This window comes from Protopterus annectens, chromosome 13.part0 (assembly GCF_019279795.1).
Source record: "Protopterus annectens isolate FY-2018-M chromosome 13.part0, PAN1.0, whole genome shotgun sequence".
Classification (NCBI taxonomy): Eukaryota; Metazoa; Chordata; order Ceratodontiformes; family Protopteridae; genus Protopterus; species Protopterus annectens.
The window spans coordinates 744,201,252-744,223,492 of record NC_056747.1 but is presented as its reverse complement, the minus strand read 5'-3'; the positions used below and the strand labels follow the sequence as shown (position 1 = coordinate 744,223,492).

Here is a 22,241-nt window from a genome sequence, read left to right as displayed (position 1 = left end):
AGTCTACTCTTCCTGTTTGTTGATTTCCAACCTTCCATGCACTAGTCATTGTCACCTAATTTTACTGCAGTCCAATAGTACTATACTAGCATTTTGATACTGACAAATTACCTGTCTTGTACAATAGTGTGTCATACTTCAGTGTGCTCACTGTTCACAAGGGATATTTTCACCTCCACAACTGATACCACCTCTGATCTTTACATCACTATGTTCTTCCTTCCTTAGTATTTTTTCTATCAGCTTCTGGAAATCACTTTCAGTCTATAATCTCCATTATTTATTTTCCATTTCTACATTTGATACTGGAATTCCCCAGTCCATTTCAGGGAAATTTAGATATGTCATTAATATTGCCTGCTTCTCATGTATCATGTACTTATTCTTTCTGTCACCCTCATTGTAACATCCAGTGGCCTGTGAAGAATGTCTGCCCACCAGCTCTCCTTTTGTCTCCTTTCACCTTGACTGTTTAGCCATTCATCTGTATAGGCTGCACTCTCACCCACCAGAGTTGATATGTCCCCCTCCTTTTTATCTAATTCTTTTAATCTCAGTTCTAATCCAATTGCTTGCATACACTTCCTATTCTTATTTCCTATCATTTCTACAAACTTTAAATCCTGCAGTAGCCATGTCCCCGGTTTCTGTTAACCATGCTCTCCTATTTTTATCAGTACTTGCAAGTTTCATGCCACTCATTTTGCTTTCAAGACGCTTGCTTTGCTAAGTATTGTCCTCCTCCTGTATATTCTCCTTACTGTTTTTTAATCCATCCAATTTCTACCAATTTCTTCTCCCTTTTCCCTTCTTTTTTGATGTTACACCCTTCCGTCTTCCAGCTCAGTTTAAACTTATGATCATTTTAATGTGCCCTTCCACACTGCTGCCTCATGAGGACTGATGCAGATCCTACTCCATCTGGACAACCCTTCTGTGTGTTATGTCCTACCACAGTCATGCAATATTCTGTGCCTGTGCTCTCTTCCTTGTGCCATCAGCCACCAGACAAAATGCTCTAAACTGATAACTTTTTGCACTTGTTGCACTTCAAAGTTGGCTACATTTCTCACCATTGTCCTGCAGCTGGCCCACTTTTTGCCATGTATATGATCACATATAGAGCCAGATCATGGTTAAATGGAGCCCTAGGCAGGGTAGTGGATTGCACCCCCCCCCCCCCACAGTGTCTCATTACTTGGCTATTTTGCTCCAGTTACCATAAACACTGCTCAAACCTCTCAGTGTACATACTACTTTCATCTTTACTTCTACAATGATTACAGATATTTGGATTTAATTCAAAACTATTATTTCAAATTTTATAGCACAAGCACTGATAGCCATTTGCTAAACAAAACAATACAGTCTCAGTAGGAAAACAGACTTAATATTAACAGTAAACTTCTGTACCCTTGAAATGGCATTTAAGCCCACGTTCAAAGAAAATGCATCTGGCCAGTGGCAGATTAACTTTGGGCTGTTTTCAAACCACAGACCCCTTACACACATTTTTAAGACAATGCATACATGCATGTGTTCTTTCATTCACCTTCTGATTGTATTATATTAACTGTATAATACAGCACCACTTGTTAGAGTGTGTTTTAAATTTGTAGTTCTGAACATTTTTTTTCCAGTAAGCAATGAAACAAAATGTATAAACCAAAAATGATGAAACTAACCATTTGGAGTATTTTAACCATGAAATTTCATTGCAACCCCCCAATAACAGTCAATATGCATAATCACTGTAAAAGAAAAAGTCATCAGAATAATTCCACATTAAAGAGATATATAACTAATGAAGAGACTGCTGCTGGCAAACAACTTTACATTTCAGTGTTTCATCTGCAAATTCAGTGCCTGCTTCCCTTGAAGAATAAATATTTATGTTACATTAAAAATAAAAATTGGTAAGCAGGTAATATTGCACTAGGGAATGGCTGGCAAACTGACAATAGGTTCATTGTTACTAGGCATCACATCCAAAAGAGGACACACTCAGGAGTGCAAAACCCCCTCTTTAAAGTACACCACACTATCAGCAAACCATTTGTATTGTGTGGGAATAAAACCCACAGCCTTCTACACCAAAGGCAAGTATACTAACCAATCTGCTACTAACACTGTTTTCAAATTGTACAGCACAAACACTGATGGCCATTTGCTAAAGAAAACAATTGCCACATGAGCAACAGTAAACGTCTCTTCCCTTGAAAGTCACAGTTCCTTGAAAAACACACTGAAACTCACAATTCCTTAAAAATGCACCAAAACCTTTACAAACCTCCCAACCTCTTAGCATAAGAAATCTGGACAGAGCCTAAAATAATGGGGGTACAAAGGCCCAAAATCAGGGACACCTTTTAATTACTGCTCTTATAAACTTGGAAAGTTGCTGGAATAACATGTTTGGCATCAGCATGCATGCTATGATGGATAGTCTGAAATCCAAATGTCTGTCATTATTTAGTGACTTCAGTCCTTAATACCAGAAAATCACAAGTTTTATGAGAAATAGACCAAAAATATGAGGCAAAAATCTGGATGTTCTTCAAAAATCTAGACAGTTGAGAGGTATGACTCTTAAGTAGTCTGGTAGATGATGCACAGGATTCAGGTTCTTGTTTCCTGTAATCAAGGTACAGGGTTTGAACCTTGAACAAGTTAAGTAACTACCCTGCCATCCTTAACTAGGGCATTACACACGCACGCACCCACACACCTTACCGAAAGTTGTCCCTGGAAAGAACGTTGTCTCATTTGGAAAGGAACCGACTTCTGCATGCCGAAAGCAAGAAGAAGAATCAGCAAAAGAAAAATATGCATGCAACAACCACACTCTACTCCTCAGGAATGTAACCGTGCATGCATCGATACATGCACAATTCCAGAGTGTGTTCTTAAAGAAAAAAGCTGCTATAAAACAAACATGTATTTTTTTTAATTAAAAATTAAATGTTGTGGCAGCCCCCCCTGATCAATAGCCCCCCCCCCCCAGCAAACAGGCCCCAGGAAATTGCCTAGGTCATCTAGTGCTGGATCTGGCTCTGATCATGTGCAGGTTCACTTGAACGGAGCAAATCTCATTTCAATAAAGCAAAGCTCAGCAATCCCAGCTTTGGAAAGCAAGCTTAGTACTTTCCTAGTGACTTACAAACTTCACTGAAATGCATTGCAGCTAAAGTGACCTACCATAGCAAGTAAATGTTAGTTATTTAAAGGAAGGCAAACTCCTCCACACCTCCATACCCTCTGTACTTAAATATACCAGTGCAGAGATTATCTAGTTTTGAGGGAGATGGTATGCAAGACTTGCCCATTCCTTGAGGTTTTGCAATCTTAACAGTTGGAATATTTAAGAAAGGAAGGTGTAGAGGTGGCGGGGGGCCTTGACCACCTGTAAAAATACAGTGAATATTTTATAGGTGCGGGTATATTTGAGCTGGTATTTTTATCACAATTTCAATTTGGAATTGCCATTCAAATAATATAGCTTTTGTTAGCTGCATCATTCAAAAGTCTGGGACAGAAGAACTTGGCTTTGCTGAGCTGAGTTCCATTCTGTCCAACAAAACCCTTTGGATTCTCCACACTTCTTTATCTCAACTCAGCCTATTATTTGTTTCCTTTGTGTGTCATCTATTTCTACCATCAGTAAACTTTTCCTATCCACCTTTCCATATAACTCCTTTGTAAAAGAATCTCCCTTCTCATTGCTAGCACTTCTCCTCTCTATTTCTTTCGGACTTGTGCGTGCCTTTTTTACTGCTTCTAAATTGCTTGTTTGCTTAATTCCCATGTTTGTGCTTTTACTAGCAGATACCCTTACCATCCTTCTATGTCCTTCCTTGTCTTGCTTACGCTTTCCCTTTCTACTGTGTCTATGTTACTCCTACCAACCTCCTCAGTCTCTTTGAATTGCCCCTCTATGCCATATTACTCTCAGCCTTTCTTCCCCCTACACTCCTTCTTCCATATCACCTCCTCCTCCATCTTTGTCTTTCCCCTTCTGTTTACCATTCTTTTTATCTTGCTGTCTAGTTTCCCTGAATGTTAATAATCTCCCTTACACATGCTGTGTGATTTCGCAAACAGCATAGACATCGGTGAAGGTAGGTCTCAGGAACTAAACCCACTGGGACCCATCTTATTACCAGTCTGTTTTCTGCAGTCCTCTGCTTTCTGTTTGTAACTTAGTCTGTTCATAGCTTGAATAAGCTGAACTACAAAACTAACCTCATAAATGCATTAATGAGAAGTTTGCAAGCCATTTTAACCTTTTTTGCATTTTCAGTTTCCCTCCTAGGCAGCTGTTGTGTTTGATATTTAGCATAAGTTGTTGCGTTTGATATTTAACATTAGATTATTCCAATCTTGCTTTCTGCTAAATTAGAATAGCCTTTTTCTTTTTTTTTAATTTTCATTAATTTCAGAACTGAGTAAATTACCAGCTGTTGTGGTTTCAGTATGGGAATCAAGGTTACCTCTACATAGTCTATGGGTTAAGATTATCAAGATTCAATTAGTCAATTGTGGTTAGCCAATGGCTAGAAGAATGTAGTACGTTCACAAATATCATATAGCCACATGAAAGGAATGTGCCATTTTCCCCAAGGCTATGTGACTTCAGAGTTAGAATATTTAAGAGGGTATGAGGAATATGGCCTCTATGTGGGTGGTGCAGAAGGGCAAGTACAATTTTTTAGAGTCATTTTATTTTTATTTTTATTTTTTGCACTATTTTGATCACCGACTTGTTAACTAGGTTATTGTCAACAATAATACCATAATCGTGTGTTACAGATAACTGGAACAGAACTCAAACTACAACTGCAAAAAGTGCTAGACAACTAGACATAAATCATAAATCACCACTAAGTAGTCTGTACAAGAAAAATGAAAGTGTTAAGTTTTTAGGTGGTTTTCTTGGACAAGATTTTTTCTTCATTAAATTCATTATCTTGATCACTAGCCTGTGATCCAACCACTCAACCGGTGAGGTTGTCTGATAATCGTTTGTATGGTACCACGTCAAGTTGTTTGCTATAGTCTGGGTAAGCCATCCCTAGAAACCTTTCTTAAGACATTACTTTAGTCATCTTTGCAAAGTACCTGCAAAGATGAAGAACTCAACAGGCAGGATACCACTTGTTATATCAGCTTATAGTTAGGTGAAGTCTCCCTTACCATGAAATTTGGGGATGCCATCTTGGACATTATAGCTATTCAGGAAAGAAGATGACATTTGAAGTGCAGTAAGACATGGTTTCATAGGATTCATAGGAGTTTCAAGGCTATTTTAGTCAAATGACCATGTATATACACCTTGCCATTATCCACCCTCACTCTTTACCTACTTTCTCAAGGGGGGAGAGGACAATTAGTCCGGGGGGGGAATTTGAGAGCATCAATTCCAGTGTATAGGTTTAGTTTTAAGGAAGATTTTAAATCACATTGTTTAAGCAAGTTTATACGAGAGGAGGGGAGGTGCTGGGTGAAGAATCTCTCTCTTGGTCATGTTCTGTTCATCTGTTAAAGAAGATTCAAACCTCAGGTTCTAGTGTTAACTGAGCCATTTATCTTACTGGGGTATAGGAGGTGAAGGACCACTGTATCTCTAATGGTTTGGTAAAAGAGGTACAGATCACCCCTCAGGTGTCTATATGACACCTTGGACAGGGACAGGGATTTCAATCTTTCCTGATAAGTAAGTTTCTACCATGAATCTTTCTAGAAACCTCTGGCTTTTATTTCAAATGAGATACTTACTGAATGGAACACTGTACTCTATAATGGGGCTGATCAGGGCTGAATGTAGGAGAACAATACAATATGTGGCATTAGATAAAATGATAAAATACCTTTGGCTACAAATTGTGCTAAATAGAAGAATTTCCTGACTACAGTTACCACGTGGTGATCAAAGTAGAGGGAACTGTCAACCCAAGTGCCCACATCCATGACTATCTTTTCATTTTGAATCTGTACTGTATGTCGTGGGTAATTTCTGTTTTCTGAAATAGACAATGCTGCAATGCTGCTGTATACCAGATATTAACTAGGGCAAACTCTTTTTGAAGGCAACAGACATCCAAAGAGTTTTTGATAATTACACCCAGACTGCAGTCCTCTGCAAATGTAGTTAACAAAAGATCCTACTTATCATTTTGAGATTGGAGTAATAGATACCTAACAGGAGAGGACCCAATATAGACCCTAGAGGACTCCACTGGTTACTATTACTAATTGAAAAGGCAGCTACCACATAAACTATGTGGGTTCTGTCTTTCAGCTAACTGGCCACCCATCTAACCACATAAGACTCTATGTTTAAAGATGATAGCTTCTTTACAATTTCAGCATGAGGTATGGTATGGAATATGCTGGCCAGATAAAAGATAATCTGCATGACCAGCATGACCAATGTAGACAGCCTGTGTTACCTTCTTAAAAAAATTACATGTTTTAACAGGCATGATCCCTTTCATGAAGGCAAATTATTGCAGTCAAGCCAAATGAGATTCTTAATATCATATGTATGACATTGGTTATGATCATAGGCAGTTACTAGGCTAATGGCCTTAGGGCCCTTACAAGCCTAGCCAAGTTCTACCCTTATTTCCGAGATCAGCACCTATTGTCCCTGTCCAAGAGGGACATAGGTGGAACCCCCAGGGTGAATTTACTGTTATTCATCCAATTTTCCAGACTGCATTTGAAGAGGGCCAATGAGGTTCTCTGACATGAAGTGGGAGTCTGTTCCAAAGGTGTGGCAACCTCTGGGAGACAAATCTGTCCCTCAAGCAGGTTCTATTAATGTCACATACCAGGTTAAGGTATTTAGAGCGAGTAACCCATGTACTATTTGACTTACGGTGGTGCAGCATTTCCAATAAAGCAGGGTCAGTGATTGCCTTGTATGCAAGGCAGAGATCACCTCAGTGTAATCTGTATGAAACAGAATAAAGTGACAGTGATTTTGGATGATTCACTTAAGACAGATGCTGAAGACCTAGAATTTTCCTTGTGAGGAACCTTTGTTGTCTCTTCAATTGCTGTAGGTGCTTGGAGCAGTACATACCAAAAGGGGCATTGTACTCAATTATTGGCCTGATGAGGAGAAAAGTACAGGGAGGCTATAACTTCTTTTTTTTTGTCCCGGAGGCAATGCCCTTACTTTGAGATAAGCAATATAGAATGCCCTTCTTACCACTGTGAGACATGGTGGTCAAAGGTGAGGCTGTTGTAACCTGAGTGCCCAGGTCTCTCACCACTGATTGCGTACTTAAGGTGTTGCTGTTGATATGGTAGTTAGCAGGAACATTGCCCTTACTGAAAAGAATGATAATACATTTTTTTGCATTGAGCTTAAGGCCATGACTTTGGCACCAATCGTTTGTTCGTGTAGGACCCTCTTGTAGGATGTTGACATCATTTGGTAATTCAATGACCACTCCCAGTTTGTAGTCGACAGCAAACTTTGTCAGCCATAGATATGCACCACATATTTATAGATCTGACTAGTAGGGCTGGTTGGCCTGCAGTTTCCAGGGTCCATTATAGGACCATCCTTGTAGATGAACATCACAACATGAATGTGTCATAATTCAGGAATACAGCATGTAAAAACTTATGTTAAACAATTTATATAGAACTTCATTGAGACCCTAGTTGATACTGGTTAATAAGTGTCCAGGTAAGTTGTCAGGACGATTCGAGGAAGTGTTTTGTTTTTATTACACCTTAAGAACATATTCTTTTCTAATTTTAGGGTTGTACTGAATTCCAGTATGAGTGGTGCTGGAATAGGTGTTTTATGGGTGAAATTTGTAGAAAATGTGTTTTGTTAGTACAGTTGTCATTTGTGTTGGAGTGGGAGGGCCCATTAAGGAAAAGTTCAGAGTATTTCTTTTTTAAAGTTCAGAGTAATCTTGAGTGTTATTCCTTTATAGAGTCATAGACTGTTACTATGCTAATGACCTGTGGGACCTTTCTAAGCCTAGCAAGTCTTCCTGGAAGAATAATGATGTCCTGTATCCAAATAGGACACTGAGAGACAGGCATTTATAAGCTACCTCTGTCTGTAAAGGACATGGGTACCAGGCCCAGTGTAAATTTCCTATTCCCCATCTGGTGTAGGTTGTGCTTAAACTGGGTAATAGAGCCTAATTCTTAGTTTTGTAACATAGCTACAGAAGGACTTGCAGTTACCCTTTTCTTCAGAAGTTAATTTCTCTTCATGGGTTGCTCTACGGGTCCTTATAGTGCTTTTCAGTTTCCTGGTGATATTTTTTTATACTATCCTCATTTTGAGAAGTTCTAGCCTTCTCAGGATTTTTTTTCTCTTGTTGTAAAGTTTATGTCTGCTGATTAACACAGAGATTGTTTTTAAATTTCTCATTGTGTTTGGTCCTAGTTGGGACTGCTAGGTCTGTGCATTTCTCGAAGTAGGTATGGAAATCCTTAGTGAAGATGGCATCTGTGCTGGTGCCAGTAGTAGTAGAGATAACACGGGTAATTTCAGAGATTTCATCTTATGGTTGAATAACAAATAAACGACCAGTACACTTGTACTGTAACAAAAGATAGCTTAATAATAAAGTTAAAATGTATATGGTTAAGCACTTTCGTCATGAGATCTCTTCAGTACCATACATTTTAACTTTATTATTAAACTATCCTATGTTAAGAGTACAAGTGTACTAGTAATTTATTTATTTTAACCTGTTGCACTTCCAGTTCCATGCGTCACTTTTATTACTGATTCTTATGGTTGAATAAGGTTCTCCCTTTTGAAGTTCTTAAATACAAAGTCATTGGTTGGCCATGAGTTTATGGTTCAACTTAACTGAAGAAGGAGAGACTAAGGAAGTGGAACAGGAAGGGACAAAATTAGTGAGGACAAGATTCAGAATAATTTGATCTTTAGTGGGTTCACTGACTATTTGATCCAGGAAGTTCCTATCTATACAATTCAGAAATTTCTGGACATACCCTGTATTAGAAGTACATGTGCTACAGTCTATGTGCATGTAATTGAAGTTCCCTAGGATTGTGGAGTCATTGCTTAAAGGAATTTTGTCTAAAACTTCTAAGAATCTAACATAGTCATCTGGAGACATGGAAGGGGGTTCTTTAAGCTGCTAACTTGTCTTGTCCATGATAAACTGAAGTTCTAGGAGCTGAGTTTGTGGGTCTCTGGGTATCAGTCTGGATGAGATGTGGTCCTTGAAAAGTATAGAAACCCCACCACAGTTTCCATCAGGCTGAAGGTATGGTAAACACAGTTTCCAGGTATGGACAGAGCGAGTGCTTTCTTTACACTTAAACCAAGACTCTGTAGCATACCTCCCAACCTCTTAGCTGTAGAAATCTGGACAAAACCTGATATAATGGGGGTACAAAGGCCCAGAAATAGGGACAGATATTAAACATTGCTCTTACAAACTTAGAAAGTTGCTAGAATAACATGGTGTGTATTAAAATGCATTTTCTAAAGGATATGAAGTCTGAAACTCAAATGTATGACATTATTTACTAATTTCTTTCCTCAGATCATCCCAGTGATTTGCCAGAAAACCAAAATTTTTATGAGGAACAGACCAAAATTCTGAGGAAAATATCTGGACAGTTTCTGAGATATGCTCTGTAGCTTCACATAGAAGGACATATTCTAGATTCAGGAATACCTACACTAGAAGTATATTAAACAAGGTTCATGAACTTCATGCTTGGATCTCAAGCCACACTCCTGATGTCATCACCCTAACAGAAACATGGATAAAACCCCAACACCATGACAAAGACTTTCTCCCTCCTGGCTATAGTACACTGCGCTTTGACCACCAAAAGAAAAAGGGTGGTGGAGTTGCCATTGTTTACTCTAACAACTCCTAATAAAACTATCCCGTCCTCTTCCCCTGCTAAAATATTGACAGCCAGCCTTGTACTTATCACCCATACCACCATCACAATAGTAGCAATCTACATTCCCCCAGGGAATAACTTACCCCTGCTGGAAAACATTCTCTCATACGTCTCTCAACATATTCCTAATGAATCCATTATTCTTGGTGATGTCAATATTAATTGGTTAGCTCTCTGCACCCCAAATTCTTCCTTACACATCAACTTGTATGGCTTTACTCAGCTTGTCACTGATGCCACCCATACCAACAACTCTCATACACACAGCACCCTTATCAACTGGATTCTAGTCTCTCATCCCTCTAAATATCACAATCCTGAAACCCTTCCCAACACACTAAGTGATCACTCCCCAATAAAAGTACTTAGATATATCCCTCACTTTACTAAACAGCATTGATTTATCACATGCCACAAGATTACTAACTTCCACCCTGACACATTTAAATCTCTTCTCTCTAAAGTTAACTGGAATGTCCTTACCCATTTCCCCCTTGACAATGCTGTCCTGTCTTTGAACTCCACCTTTCTCAGTATTCTTGACTCACTTGCCCACTTTGTACAGTCCATATTAAATCTAATGTATATCCATGGCTATCAAATTCCACCCACATCCTAATGAAAAATAGAGACAGAGCATGGAAAACACAGACCAAAACAAAGCTCCCTGAAGACTTGCTAAAATACAAAGAACTTAGAAATCAGACCAAAAAGCGTATTAATAAAGATAAAAGAGACTTCTACTATAATCCACACTCAGCCTTGAAATATATCCCCAAAAAATTCTGGAACTCCTTAAACCACATACTACATCATGGTGGTCCCTGCTCCCCCAATCCTTGTCCTGATAACACTCCCAAAAATACTGCCTCCGCCTTCAACACATATTTCATTGACTCTGTATCCAAACTATTTAACCCCAGTGCCAAATTGTCTAACTTTAATAATATTTCAAACCACTCTTTATCAAATCTCACTATACTCTCATCAAATTCTTTTTCCCTCAAACCTGCACCCACTAGCTACATCAAATCCCTACTTTCTAAACTCAAACCTTGCTCGGCTTCTACCAACAACATTCCTTTGCTTTTCCTTCAGTTAGCTGCTGACTCCCTTGCTCTCCCTGTATCTATCTTAATCAACCGCTCCATTTCAGAGTCCAAAGTCCCTTCCATATGGAAACAATTCTTTACACAACCAATACATAAAGAAGGCAACTCCTCAGACATCACTAATTTTAGACCAATTACCATCCTCTCTCCTCTCTCTAAAGTTCTAGAAAAATGTATACATAAACAATTTATGCACTACCTACTCTCTGAAAATTCTGCTTACACCTACTCAACATGGCTTTAGACCAAAGCATAGTACTACTACTGCCCTATTATTCCTTAATACTATAGCCCTTGCCAGAGATATCAACAAACTTGTCTCCTGCCTATTCTTAGATCTCTCTAAAGCTTTTGATACCGTCTCTCACCCACTCCTTCTGCACAAACTAACCAACCTTTACTACTGCTACTGTTGCATGGTTTTCCAGCTACCTCACTGACAGATCTCAAGCAGTGAAGTGGCAATCTGCACTCTCCCCTCCTCTCCCAGTTAAAATGGGTGTCCCTCAGGGTTCCATCCTTGGTCCACTACTTTTCAATATCTTCACTAATCTTCTTTATTCTTCCTGTCCTCAGTCATCACTGGTACAATACGCTGATGACTCTGCTATCATCACTATTGGTGAATCTCCCTTCAAACTCATATCTACAGCACAGACTTCCTTTAACTCAGTAGAAAACTGGCTCTCTGATAACCAGCTTATCCTTAACCCAAAAGAAACTAAGCCACTGCTTTTCTTCCTAAAAACTACAACCACATTAAATCCACTTTCACAATCCTGTCCCTCAATAACACACACATCAAGGTGGAAACTAGCACTAAACTCCTTGGTGTCATCATTGACGACCAACTTAAATTCGATCTACACATTAATAACTGCATCAAGAAAACTCATCAGAAACTAGGGCTCCTCTACCACAACAAAAAGTTTCTCACCAGTGAAGCTAAAGTAACTCTCTCTTATGTCTACCTCCTACCCAGTCTATTTTATGGCTCTCAAATTCTTACTTGCCTCAACTCCACACTTCTAGCCAAACTTGAATCTTCCTACAACAAGATAGCCAAATTTGCAGCACATCAGACTTACAAGTCACATTACTGTATCTCACTCAAACACCTTTACTGGCTTGAACTACCTCACCAGCTTCTTCCCCCTTAACTCCCGATCAGCTCCATCCTTTATCAGCCTTCTTACTGTCCTACCCTATCATCTGTCACCTTCCACTATTCACCTGCTAGATCCCTCCAGAGCTGTAACCTAGATCTGCTACAAATTGACAAACCTAATACTAAGAAAGAATGTATTCTCTATGCCTATAATCCTTCCAAGGCATGAAACAAGCTCCCACTAGAGATCAGGTCACTCAAGCAACTTAGTCAATTCAAACTAGCCACTAAATACCTGTTAAGCCAATGGACCTGCCTCTGTACCCACCCCCTTTATCAACCCTAACTGCACACCCCTATCTGCTCCCAACCTATGTAACTTTCTCTAACTCTCCAGACCTTGTCTCACATTAACTTCTCTATCTTAAGCACATTGCATAATTCTTATCTGCATAATGTAAGATTTGACATCTAGTGACAAAACTATTGTTAGTCCTTCTGAATGATGTAGGATTCTAAATCTGACAGACATAATGATTAGTTTACTGTAGTAAATCCTTGTTTTTATGTATTTGTTGCTTTGAATATTTTCTGTAATCCAGTAGTTGATTGTTTACATATTTTTGTAAATTATAACCTGTAGAACATGTGGAGCTTTTCTCCCTGGGCCTCTGCTGAAAAAGGGCTACTTAGCTCCGTCAGTCCAACCTGGTCAACAAATGTAAAATAAGTAAAATAAATAAATAAATACATCAAGCTATCAAGATAAGTAAATTTGTTATTGAGACTTTTGGTGTTGAGAAAAGACACCTAAATGTAGTCCATTTTAGCGTTAGAGGAATTTGCTAAGCTAGGATGTCCAATAGACTGACCGTGCCTGAAAGGCACTATGTGGTCAGAACGGGCTTTTGTCAGTATGCAGTAACTCTTGAACAAGAGATTCAGACCATGCCTTACAAAGCAAGTAGGGCTATCTGTCATCTTGTCCCAGGCCGATGCATGCTGTATTCCCATTGGATGTTAAACCAGTTATCTTCTCTTTGTTTCAGAGAGAAGAATCACTCAGAGGACCAGCTGGCTTACAGATCGGACACAGATAATCAAAACAGGGGAAGTTTCCTCCACAAATAGACCAGTCACCAGTGGAGTCTCCTAGGGTTCTGTGCTGGAACCTCTCCTGTTTGGTGTTTACTTTTCTGAAGTAAAAGTCAATACCAAAGGGTTCTGGCTGACTAAGTTTGCAAGTGACTACAAGGTAGGAGGAGTCACTGAGTCCTCAAATGACTTAGCCATCCTGCAGAAAGGTTTGTCCCAAATAAATAACTGGTGCCAAAATCATAGACTGAAACTAAATGCCAAAAAATGAATTATTGTATCCTTTGGGAAGTCATCTACCACAGGAAACTACTACATTGACAATATGCCCCTAAGAGCTTGACCCAGCTGTTTGGGATTTGGGAACTTATGTGGACAATGACTTACATTTTTACCAACATGTGTCTATTATTGCAAAAAAAAGTCTTTCTGAATTGCACATCTTATAAACAAAGGGATTGTGTCTAGATCTAGGGATGTCATTGCTCCCCTTCACTCAGCCCTAATTAGGGCAGTCATCAAATATAATGCCTCCTTTGGCAGGTATCTGTACAGAAACATGCAATAACTGGCACACCCACAAAGGTATCTTACTAAAAGGATACAGATCCTAAACAACATGTCCTACAGGAACCAACTCAAAGCTCTGTCACTATTCTTTGTATCCTACAGCCTGATAAGAGGTGAACTGTGTCTGACATACAAGGCATCCTCTGACCCATTACTGATGGATTTAATGCACATCAGCAAGTCAAATGGCATCAAAAATACTTGGTCTAGGAATCTAAACCTCTCCTGCAACATCAACAGAAATGTTTAGAGGGACAAGTAAATCTCACAGAGGATACCGCAGCTGTGGAACAGACTCCCCATCCCCATAAAATAAAATTCATCCCTGCCCATATTCAAGCGCAACTTTGATCTATAGATGAAAAACAGAAAATGTATCCCAGGACTGCCCTCTGTACTACTAATGGACAGTGGCAGCTCCTAAATGATTTATCTCATGCATGGACCCATCAAATTATCTTTGGTATGATCCCAATTATTCTCATTAGGGGTAATATAAAATTATCAACCATGGGATAGGTAAGGCCAATCTATAACCAAATGGAATATGTTATTTCAAACACAAAAGGGGAAACAGGCTAGGCTTAAAATGGCTATGAAAGGAAGCTAGCTTAGTACATACCCATCTACCTATGAACCTGTTTATATGTAACCAGCTCTGGCCCTCAAGGGGTAACTCCTGTCTCCAAGAGGGCAAAACAGGTTTGGCTGAAGAAGAGTTTATGGATAACCATCCAATTGTCTAGATTCTCCTTAAAGGTAGCATGTTGCACCAGTGGCATAGACAGATAAAGTCCTGACTATGGCCCATCTGACCTGGGTTTGATTAGCAGCTGGGGTAACTGATGGAGCAATGTGGAGAGATGGGTGTGCTCATCTTGGGAGAGGGGGTAATGGTTGCATGGGCATTCCCTTCAGTGATCTTTGGTGGAAGCTGAAGATGCTGATGTAGGGAGAGTAGTCCAAACAGACGAATAGGGTACTGACATGGCTCACACACCACTCAAACCTGTAGAAGTAAGGGTAGAAACAAGTAGGCCAAAACATGATAACCCCCTTGAAGAAAATGTTTTTATGCTCCTCAGTTGACCCCAGATTAAATCAGATAGGCTGGGGTAGTTAAGGAGAAGCTGGCAGATCCGGCAATGGACAGAGGCACAGGGGTAGATGGCTGTAGGATGATGCAGGGGAGCAAAAAACAGCTAAAAAAGATTCTTCTGTTTAATAAGAATAGGCAATTTACTTCAGAGATGGAGTAAGCACTGGGAGAAGACTATATCATGCCAACGTGTTCTGCTTATTTATATAAAATATATTGTTGTTATGCTAAGTAATTTTATTTAAATATGCATCAGGAGTTATTATACAGTTTGGATGATTATGAAATTGTTTCAAGTGATTTTTTGCATGTAACTTAGCAAATATTGCTGAATCTTTTGAATTTGGCAGTAGATCAGGGCATTTTATCTGACCAACATGTTTCACTGTTGTTATTGAATAATCCTAGAATGACATTATTTTATTGCCTGCCTAAAGTTCAGTTGTAAAAACCCACCTGGAAGACCAATTTTCTCTCAGGTTGGGGGTCCACTGGAGTAAGTGGGTGTGATTATTAACTTATGTTTACAACCATATGTTGTCTCCTTAGATTCTTAACTAGTCAAAGGCCTGCGTGCATAGTTTGAAGATCAGAGAAATAGATACTAAATGAGAAGGGTCCTGGTATGGAGCACTGATGTATACCACTAATCACATTTTTGCTTTCAGAGGTGACTGTTGCTACTTTAACTACATGTGTTCTCACAGGCAACCAGTTAGTTATCCTCCTCATAAGGTTCAGTTCAATACTAGGTCATTGAGCTTACTTGCAAATACCTGCTTGAGGGATAGTGTTCAAAGATTTAACCAGACCTAGGTATGCTCCATGGACTATCTAGCCTCCATCCACAGCATCTATAACCTTTTGAATAAATTAAATAGATTTAGTAGGCATTACCTACACTTGACAAAGGCAAATTGATATGGTTCTAGAGCAATAAGGACTTTAATGTCAGTGTTAAAGAGGCCTCATATGATGCATATCACGGCCTTATATAGTAGGCTTGTTAGGCTGAGGGGTTATAGTTACACAGGTCTGAGGTAGGAGTGGACCACCCTTGAATTGAAGCATCACAAAGGCCATTTTCCAAGCCTTAGGGGCATAGCCTGTGGAGGGGTTTAAGTTAAAGTGGTTTAGGAGAGACTCAAACAGCATATGTTTAGCATTATTTATTGGTTAACCAAGTATATTGTCAGGATCTATGAATGTAGTATTTTTGGCCTTGGAGTGGGCAATTAAGATTTTCATCATGGTATTCACAGGAGGGGTTAGTGACTCAGAGATCTGTGGAACTTCAGTGACTGTAGTTGATATGAAGTTAGCACAAATGTACTTGCTAGTATAGTAGCTATATCCTTAGGGTTAGAGTAGAGAGTCATTATGAATTAGCTCGGAGTCATGTCTAATTCTGGTGACGTTTAGCTTTATTGTCATGAATGTATCAATAAAAACTTATAAAAAGTAAAATGTCAGTGAGCATTCAGAGGCTATGGAGCAGAATACATGTATGTCCTTAAGGGGACTTTTGATTATTTCCCGTAGTCCTCCTTCAAAGGAGGTTTAAGGTATTATACAATGGAGTCTGTGGTTTGCTGGGTCTTTTTGTATTTCTTTCCCATGTGACTCTTCTGTGTGACCTTTTTTCTTGTCGTTTTAGTTTTCTAATGTAGTTAAAGAAGGATTTGTATATACTTTTAGTTTCAGCTACTGTTTCCCATTCATGTTTAGTCTTCACTTTCTTGATTGAGATTTTCAGTTCTTTACTGATTCTTTTGATAGTCTTTTATATGGGTAGGCTGCCATTTGTTGTAGTCATTTAGATTTCCCCAAATCATCTACCATCCATCACAACAGTTTTCTTAGTGTTAAACCCACCATGAGGTAATACTGCGGTTAAAATAATTAGCTGCTAAGCTTCTGCTTTTTTTTTTTCCTGCGATGCAAAAACCAGGAAAGTAGCTCAGCATCATAAAAACGGGTATGATACCAGTACAGAATGATCGCAGTATATGATCCCAGGTAAGGTTACCTGCATCTACATTCCTATGCAGAGGTAACAGATCTCACCGACAGATGAACAACAACCATTGGTTTGGGGAGATTGAGAGAGCTCTCACCATAAATGTAGCCTGCAACAGAGTACAAAGGCTAGGCAATACTCCAACAGACATCGCCCACCTGATCAATGAAGAGATCACATCTAGATCAAGGGGAGTCATCGTCCCCCCTACTCTCATCACAGATTAGACCTATGATTGAGTGCAAATGCCCGCTCGAATATCTCTGACCAGACCTGCACTGCTGCTTGAAAAGCCCCCAAAAGTCAAAACCAAAAAGGAAAAAGGTCTCAAAAAATATGTATTGCTGCCGACTGAAAAAAACTCAGCTCTCTTCAGTCTCATACATACTTTGCCTGGAGGGGTGACCTGTGCCTGACATATAAGGCCATGTCAAAACCCAGATTTTGATGAATATGCTTCACCTCAAAAAAATCTAGATCCCTCAGAAACCACAAGAAGAGAGAGACTTACGCCTTAACAATAATTATAAAAGGGACAGATCTGGATCCCAGAGACTGAGCACCTGGCTGGCCTTGTTCAAGAGATCTTGACCAATGGATGGGGAGATCATGATACCCCAGGGGATTACTTCAGTGTCACTGCTGCTTGACAGAGGGCAATGAAAATGATAGCATTTTTTTTTATTCAAACAAAGGGGTGGCAAAGCCACAGGCTATGGGCTAGGCTTATAAATGCCCTTGGGCAGATAGCCTAGTATGAACCTATGAACCTATGAACCTTGATGGATGTTCAGATGGTGCAAATTGCATGGCACTGCCCCCTTTAGGTGCACTGTGTACCTGTATGCTTGTCTGTCCAAGGAGAACATAGGAAATTCATAAAAATTAAATTCCTTTGTTTACATATGAAATTGTGGTTAGACTGCTGCATATCCCAAACTTTACAAACTGGTTGCCAGTGACAGAGGTGTCATATTTTTTTCCCTTTTAATGGGAGGACTTATCTCATGAAAAAATGTAAAAGAACAAGGTATCATGGGCTGGGAACAAACAGGCCATTTGCGGATGTGATGAGCTTGTGACCAACGTCAGCAGAAAAAATAGTCCTGGTAGAATCATCGGAATAATAAACTGTGCCAGTAGGTAACTACAAAATGTGACATAAAAATTTTCCTGGAATGGCCCCATGGGGTGGGGGGGGGGGGGTAGAAAGCCTAAGCAAGTTTGGTACTAGATGGGAAAAAAATGATCCCCGAGCAACACCATGCAGAACAGATGTTGATGTTCTAAAATACTCAAAATGATCTCATGCTGGTAATGATTCAGGTAGAGTACACAGGCCATGGGAAACTAAGAGTAAACATTTTCCATCACAGCCATGGCTTATACTTCTTACAAACAAAATGTGGCTTAAAATATGTTTAAAAACATGAAATAAAAAATCATGTGGTCTGTGCTGGAGGAGATGAGCTGTTCTGTCAGGACAGATATTCAAAGAAAAACTAATATTGCAAGCATGCTTTCATAAGATAATAACAATACGGAAAAGTATTAATCTCTAACTAGTACTTTTTTGCTTGATTTGCAGCCTCTTATGATGACGTTTTCAATGCTCGCAATGTGGATGGTAAGAAATGTGATCCATTTCTTCCTTTCAAGTGTTCATATTCTATGCAGTTTGTACTGGTTTAAGAGCTGTAGTTTTATTTATCTGTTTTTGCTAAAATAACTGGAGTGCAAATGTGGCTTAAAATGTTGCATCGAGGTACATTCTATAAAGGCTGCAATCCTTTTCTTCCAAACTTCTGGAAGGCTGTTATGTTCCCACAGTAAGCTTCTTGCAAAGATAATATTTTGTATTGCTCAAACTATGTATTTTATTTCTGTTATATTTGTAGCTTTTGAATTACACATAAATATTAGTTGTAATGGTTAGTCGAGCAGCCTATACACACAATTAGCAAATGTTAAATAAGTGAAATAAATAAATACAACTTCTACACTGTAAACACTTGGCAATATTCCCATGCAGACACATATGCCAGACTTAGTCAAGTGAAATGAATCTGTTTGGAGTTGGCCTCCAAAAATTAATTGCAAGACAGTTTTGTTCTACAAAGGCCTACCCCCTCAAAACATTCATCTGAATCAACTGAGCACTTAGGGAAGATGTGTGCAAAACATTACAACAATCAACACAAAGAGGACAACTAAGAACAGCAGGTTTACCAGCTTTTATTTAATTCCACTGGCCATTTAGAAATAGTAATTTTGTTAATTGCTGAAGTTTTATATTTGTAGTTAGATAACTGACTTCTGTTCAGGTTTCATGACTGCAAATAAATGAGGTTATCCAATTAGTCAGTGACTTTTACTGACTACATAGAAGCCATGGAATTACTGAAACCATGTTTTCAGTCAGTGTTCTTCTTCTCTTTTGGCTGTTCCCATTAGGAGTCGCCACAGCAGATCATCTGTTTCCATTTCTTTCTGTCCTCTGCATCTTGCTCTGTCACACCAACCGCCTGCATGTCTTCTCTCACCACATCCATAAACCTTACCTTAGGCCTTCCTCTTTTCTTCTTACCTGTCAGCTCCATCCATAGCATCCTTTTCCTAATATACCCAGCATCCCTCCTCAGCACATGTCCAAACCAAAACTACCCTCTTGTAGACCTTCCCTTTCACTCTTACTGGTACCCATCTGTCACAAATCACTCCTGACACTCTTCTCCACCCATTCCACCCTGCCTATACTCTCTGCTTCACCTCACTTCTCTTCATTCATCCGCCCCTCAAAGTAATCTTTCCATCTGCTCAACACACCTCTCCTTGCTTGTGAATATGTTTCCCTCACTATCCTTTATCACCCTTACCTGCTGCACATCTTTTCCAGCTCGGACCCTCTCTCTAGCCAATTGTCAAAAGTCCTTTTCTCCATCTTTAGTGTCCAATCTTTCATACAACTCTCCATATGCCTTATCCTTAGCCTTCGCTAACTCTCTCTTTGCCATGCACCTCATCTCCTTATACTCCTGTCTACTTTCTTCATCTCTTTGACAATCCTAACTCTTCCTCTGTATACTCTCCTGTACTTCCTCATTCCACCACCAGGTCTCCTTGACCTCCTTCCCCAGTCCAGATGTTACACCAAGCACCTTTCTAACTGTCTCCCTTACCAACTCTGCTGTAGTTGCCCAGCTATTCGGTGACTCTTCACTGCCCTTCAGTGCCTGTCTTATCTCTTCCCTGAACTCCATCTCACAATCACCCTTTTTCAACTTCCACCATTTAATCCTTGGCACTGCTCTCACAATTCTCCTCCACTTCTTGATTACCAATATCATCCTACAGATCACCATTCTATGCTGCCTAACTACATTTCCCCTGTCATCACTTTACAGTCTCCAGTCTCCTTCAGACTGGTCCACCTGCATAGGTATTATCCACCTGTGTGCATCTTCCTCCACTCTTGTACATCACCCTATGCTAGAATGAATAAAAAAAACACCAAAGTGCAGTTATCAAAAGTGTGTATGTTACCATTGGTACCCTGACAGATGAATTAGCTGATGCAAACATGGAGAATTTATATGAATAATTTGTCTTTTCTTCTAAACACACATCTTTGCATAGCAATCATAAGTGCAAGGAAAACCAAATGTAAAACAGAAGCGTAAATACACACTAGACGACCCAAACTCACAAAAAGCATGATATAACATGTTCAGAAACATAAACTGTCTCTAGATGGGAAAATAGTCGAGTCAGCAGCATGGAATATAGTACTGTACATAGCTGATGTGCACAGGTGCAGAAAATAGTAGGAAAAAACACTCCCAATCAGCAATAAGACACCCCATGGCTTTCTGAATCTCCTTATGGTATAGCCCAGCAAATCTAAAGTTGGTCTGGTAGACACAGTGAATGAGGAAAGGAATTGACAACAACTGCAGGAAGCCAACAATATGGGGAGGGGGACAATAACCAAGTACTATATCTACAACAGGATCTGAAAGTCAAACTCCTGCAGGCTCATGTACCTCTTACCAAAAGTTTCAGTGCTCTAGGGGTCTGTTCAGAGTTTTCCCGCCTTTACTACTATTTTCTGTCCTGAACCAGACAAATGTTGGTCAACTGACATTAACCAATATAGCACCCAGACATTGGTCTGACCAGCTCTGATGCATATGACATCAGTGTAACATACCACATAACAGAGGCCATTTTCAGCACAGGGCTGGTGAGAAACACTCCAGATGCATGACTTTGTAATGTGGGAGGAAACCAGAACACCTGGAGGAAACCACACAAATGCAGGGAGGACATGCAGACTTCACACAGAAGGCACGCCAGCCGAGAATCGAAGCAGAGAACCTCTTGTTGTGAGGTGACAATGTTAACCACTGCACCTCTGCGCCACCCCTTCATGTCAGAATACCTGAAGGAGGTTATACTGGCATTAATTGATGCCATTTCACCTGAGTGTGGTCATCCAAATGTCACTAAAGGTGCCTTATTGTTTTGATAATAATAATAGTGCCCTCACTTTTGGTACAGCTAGCACTGCTGTGTGCAGCACATGTGCCTCAAGTATTACTGCAACAAGCTACTGCACTCTTGATGCCCTTCTTCCTATTCAGTACCAGGATACCTTGCCCAAGTTGAACAGGCATTGCTGCCTCACACTCCATTCCCTTGTCCAGCAGGATGATCACATTATCATGGCAGATGGTCTCTTTACCAGTTGTGGTAATCTCCCACATCCTAAATGATGAGGCCTCACCATCAGAATCACTGATCTTCTAGAACACAGTCTGCAGTTTGCCATCTTAACATCAGTGAGTGAGACTGTCTGATGGTATGTGAGATCAGACCCCCCCGCCCAGTACCTCAGGCACAGGACAATGACTGTGCCCATAAAAGCATGGCAGAAATGTCAGATCAGAAGTCACCCACATGACCAGTAAAGCATCTCTGGAACAATAGGTACCTGGTGGAAGACAGGGCCCACTCAACAGAAGATTTTGATGAATATGTGGTTAGTAACTCACCTGACTCTCCACTGGAGGATTCAGAAATTAGAAAGATTCTCCAAAATAATGCAGCAAAGGGGGACTGAAGTAGAACGCCTACATCTTCTCCTCTGTAAAAGTTGTAGAAGGCTGCCAGGCTACTCCAGCTTTCTAACTCTGGATAAGCATCTTGAGGATATAATCAGTGCTGCCCGAACCAACCCAGACTCTGTGATTCTATTACCTAATAAGGATGATAGGATTTTGCACCCCTCTCTCTCCCATCCAG

At 39.8% G+C, this 22,241-nt stretch overlaps 1 protein-coding gene across 3 annotated transcripts in view; it reads left to right on the top strand.

Moving 5' to 3' along the window:
* Positions 1-22,241, top strand: part of SEZ6 (seizure related 6 homolog) — a 2,840,429-nt gene that overhangs the window by 2,722,672 nt on the left and 95,516 nt on the right. For all 3 annotated transcript variants that reach the window (XM_044054437.1, XM_044054436.1, XM_044054435.1), the window contains exon 14: positions 18,526-18,564. In XM_044054437.1, coding sequence (XP_043910372.1) covers positions 18,526-18,564 — 39 coding nt within the window. The remainder of the gene's footprint in view (positions 1-18,525; positions 18,565-22,241) is intronic.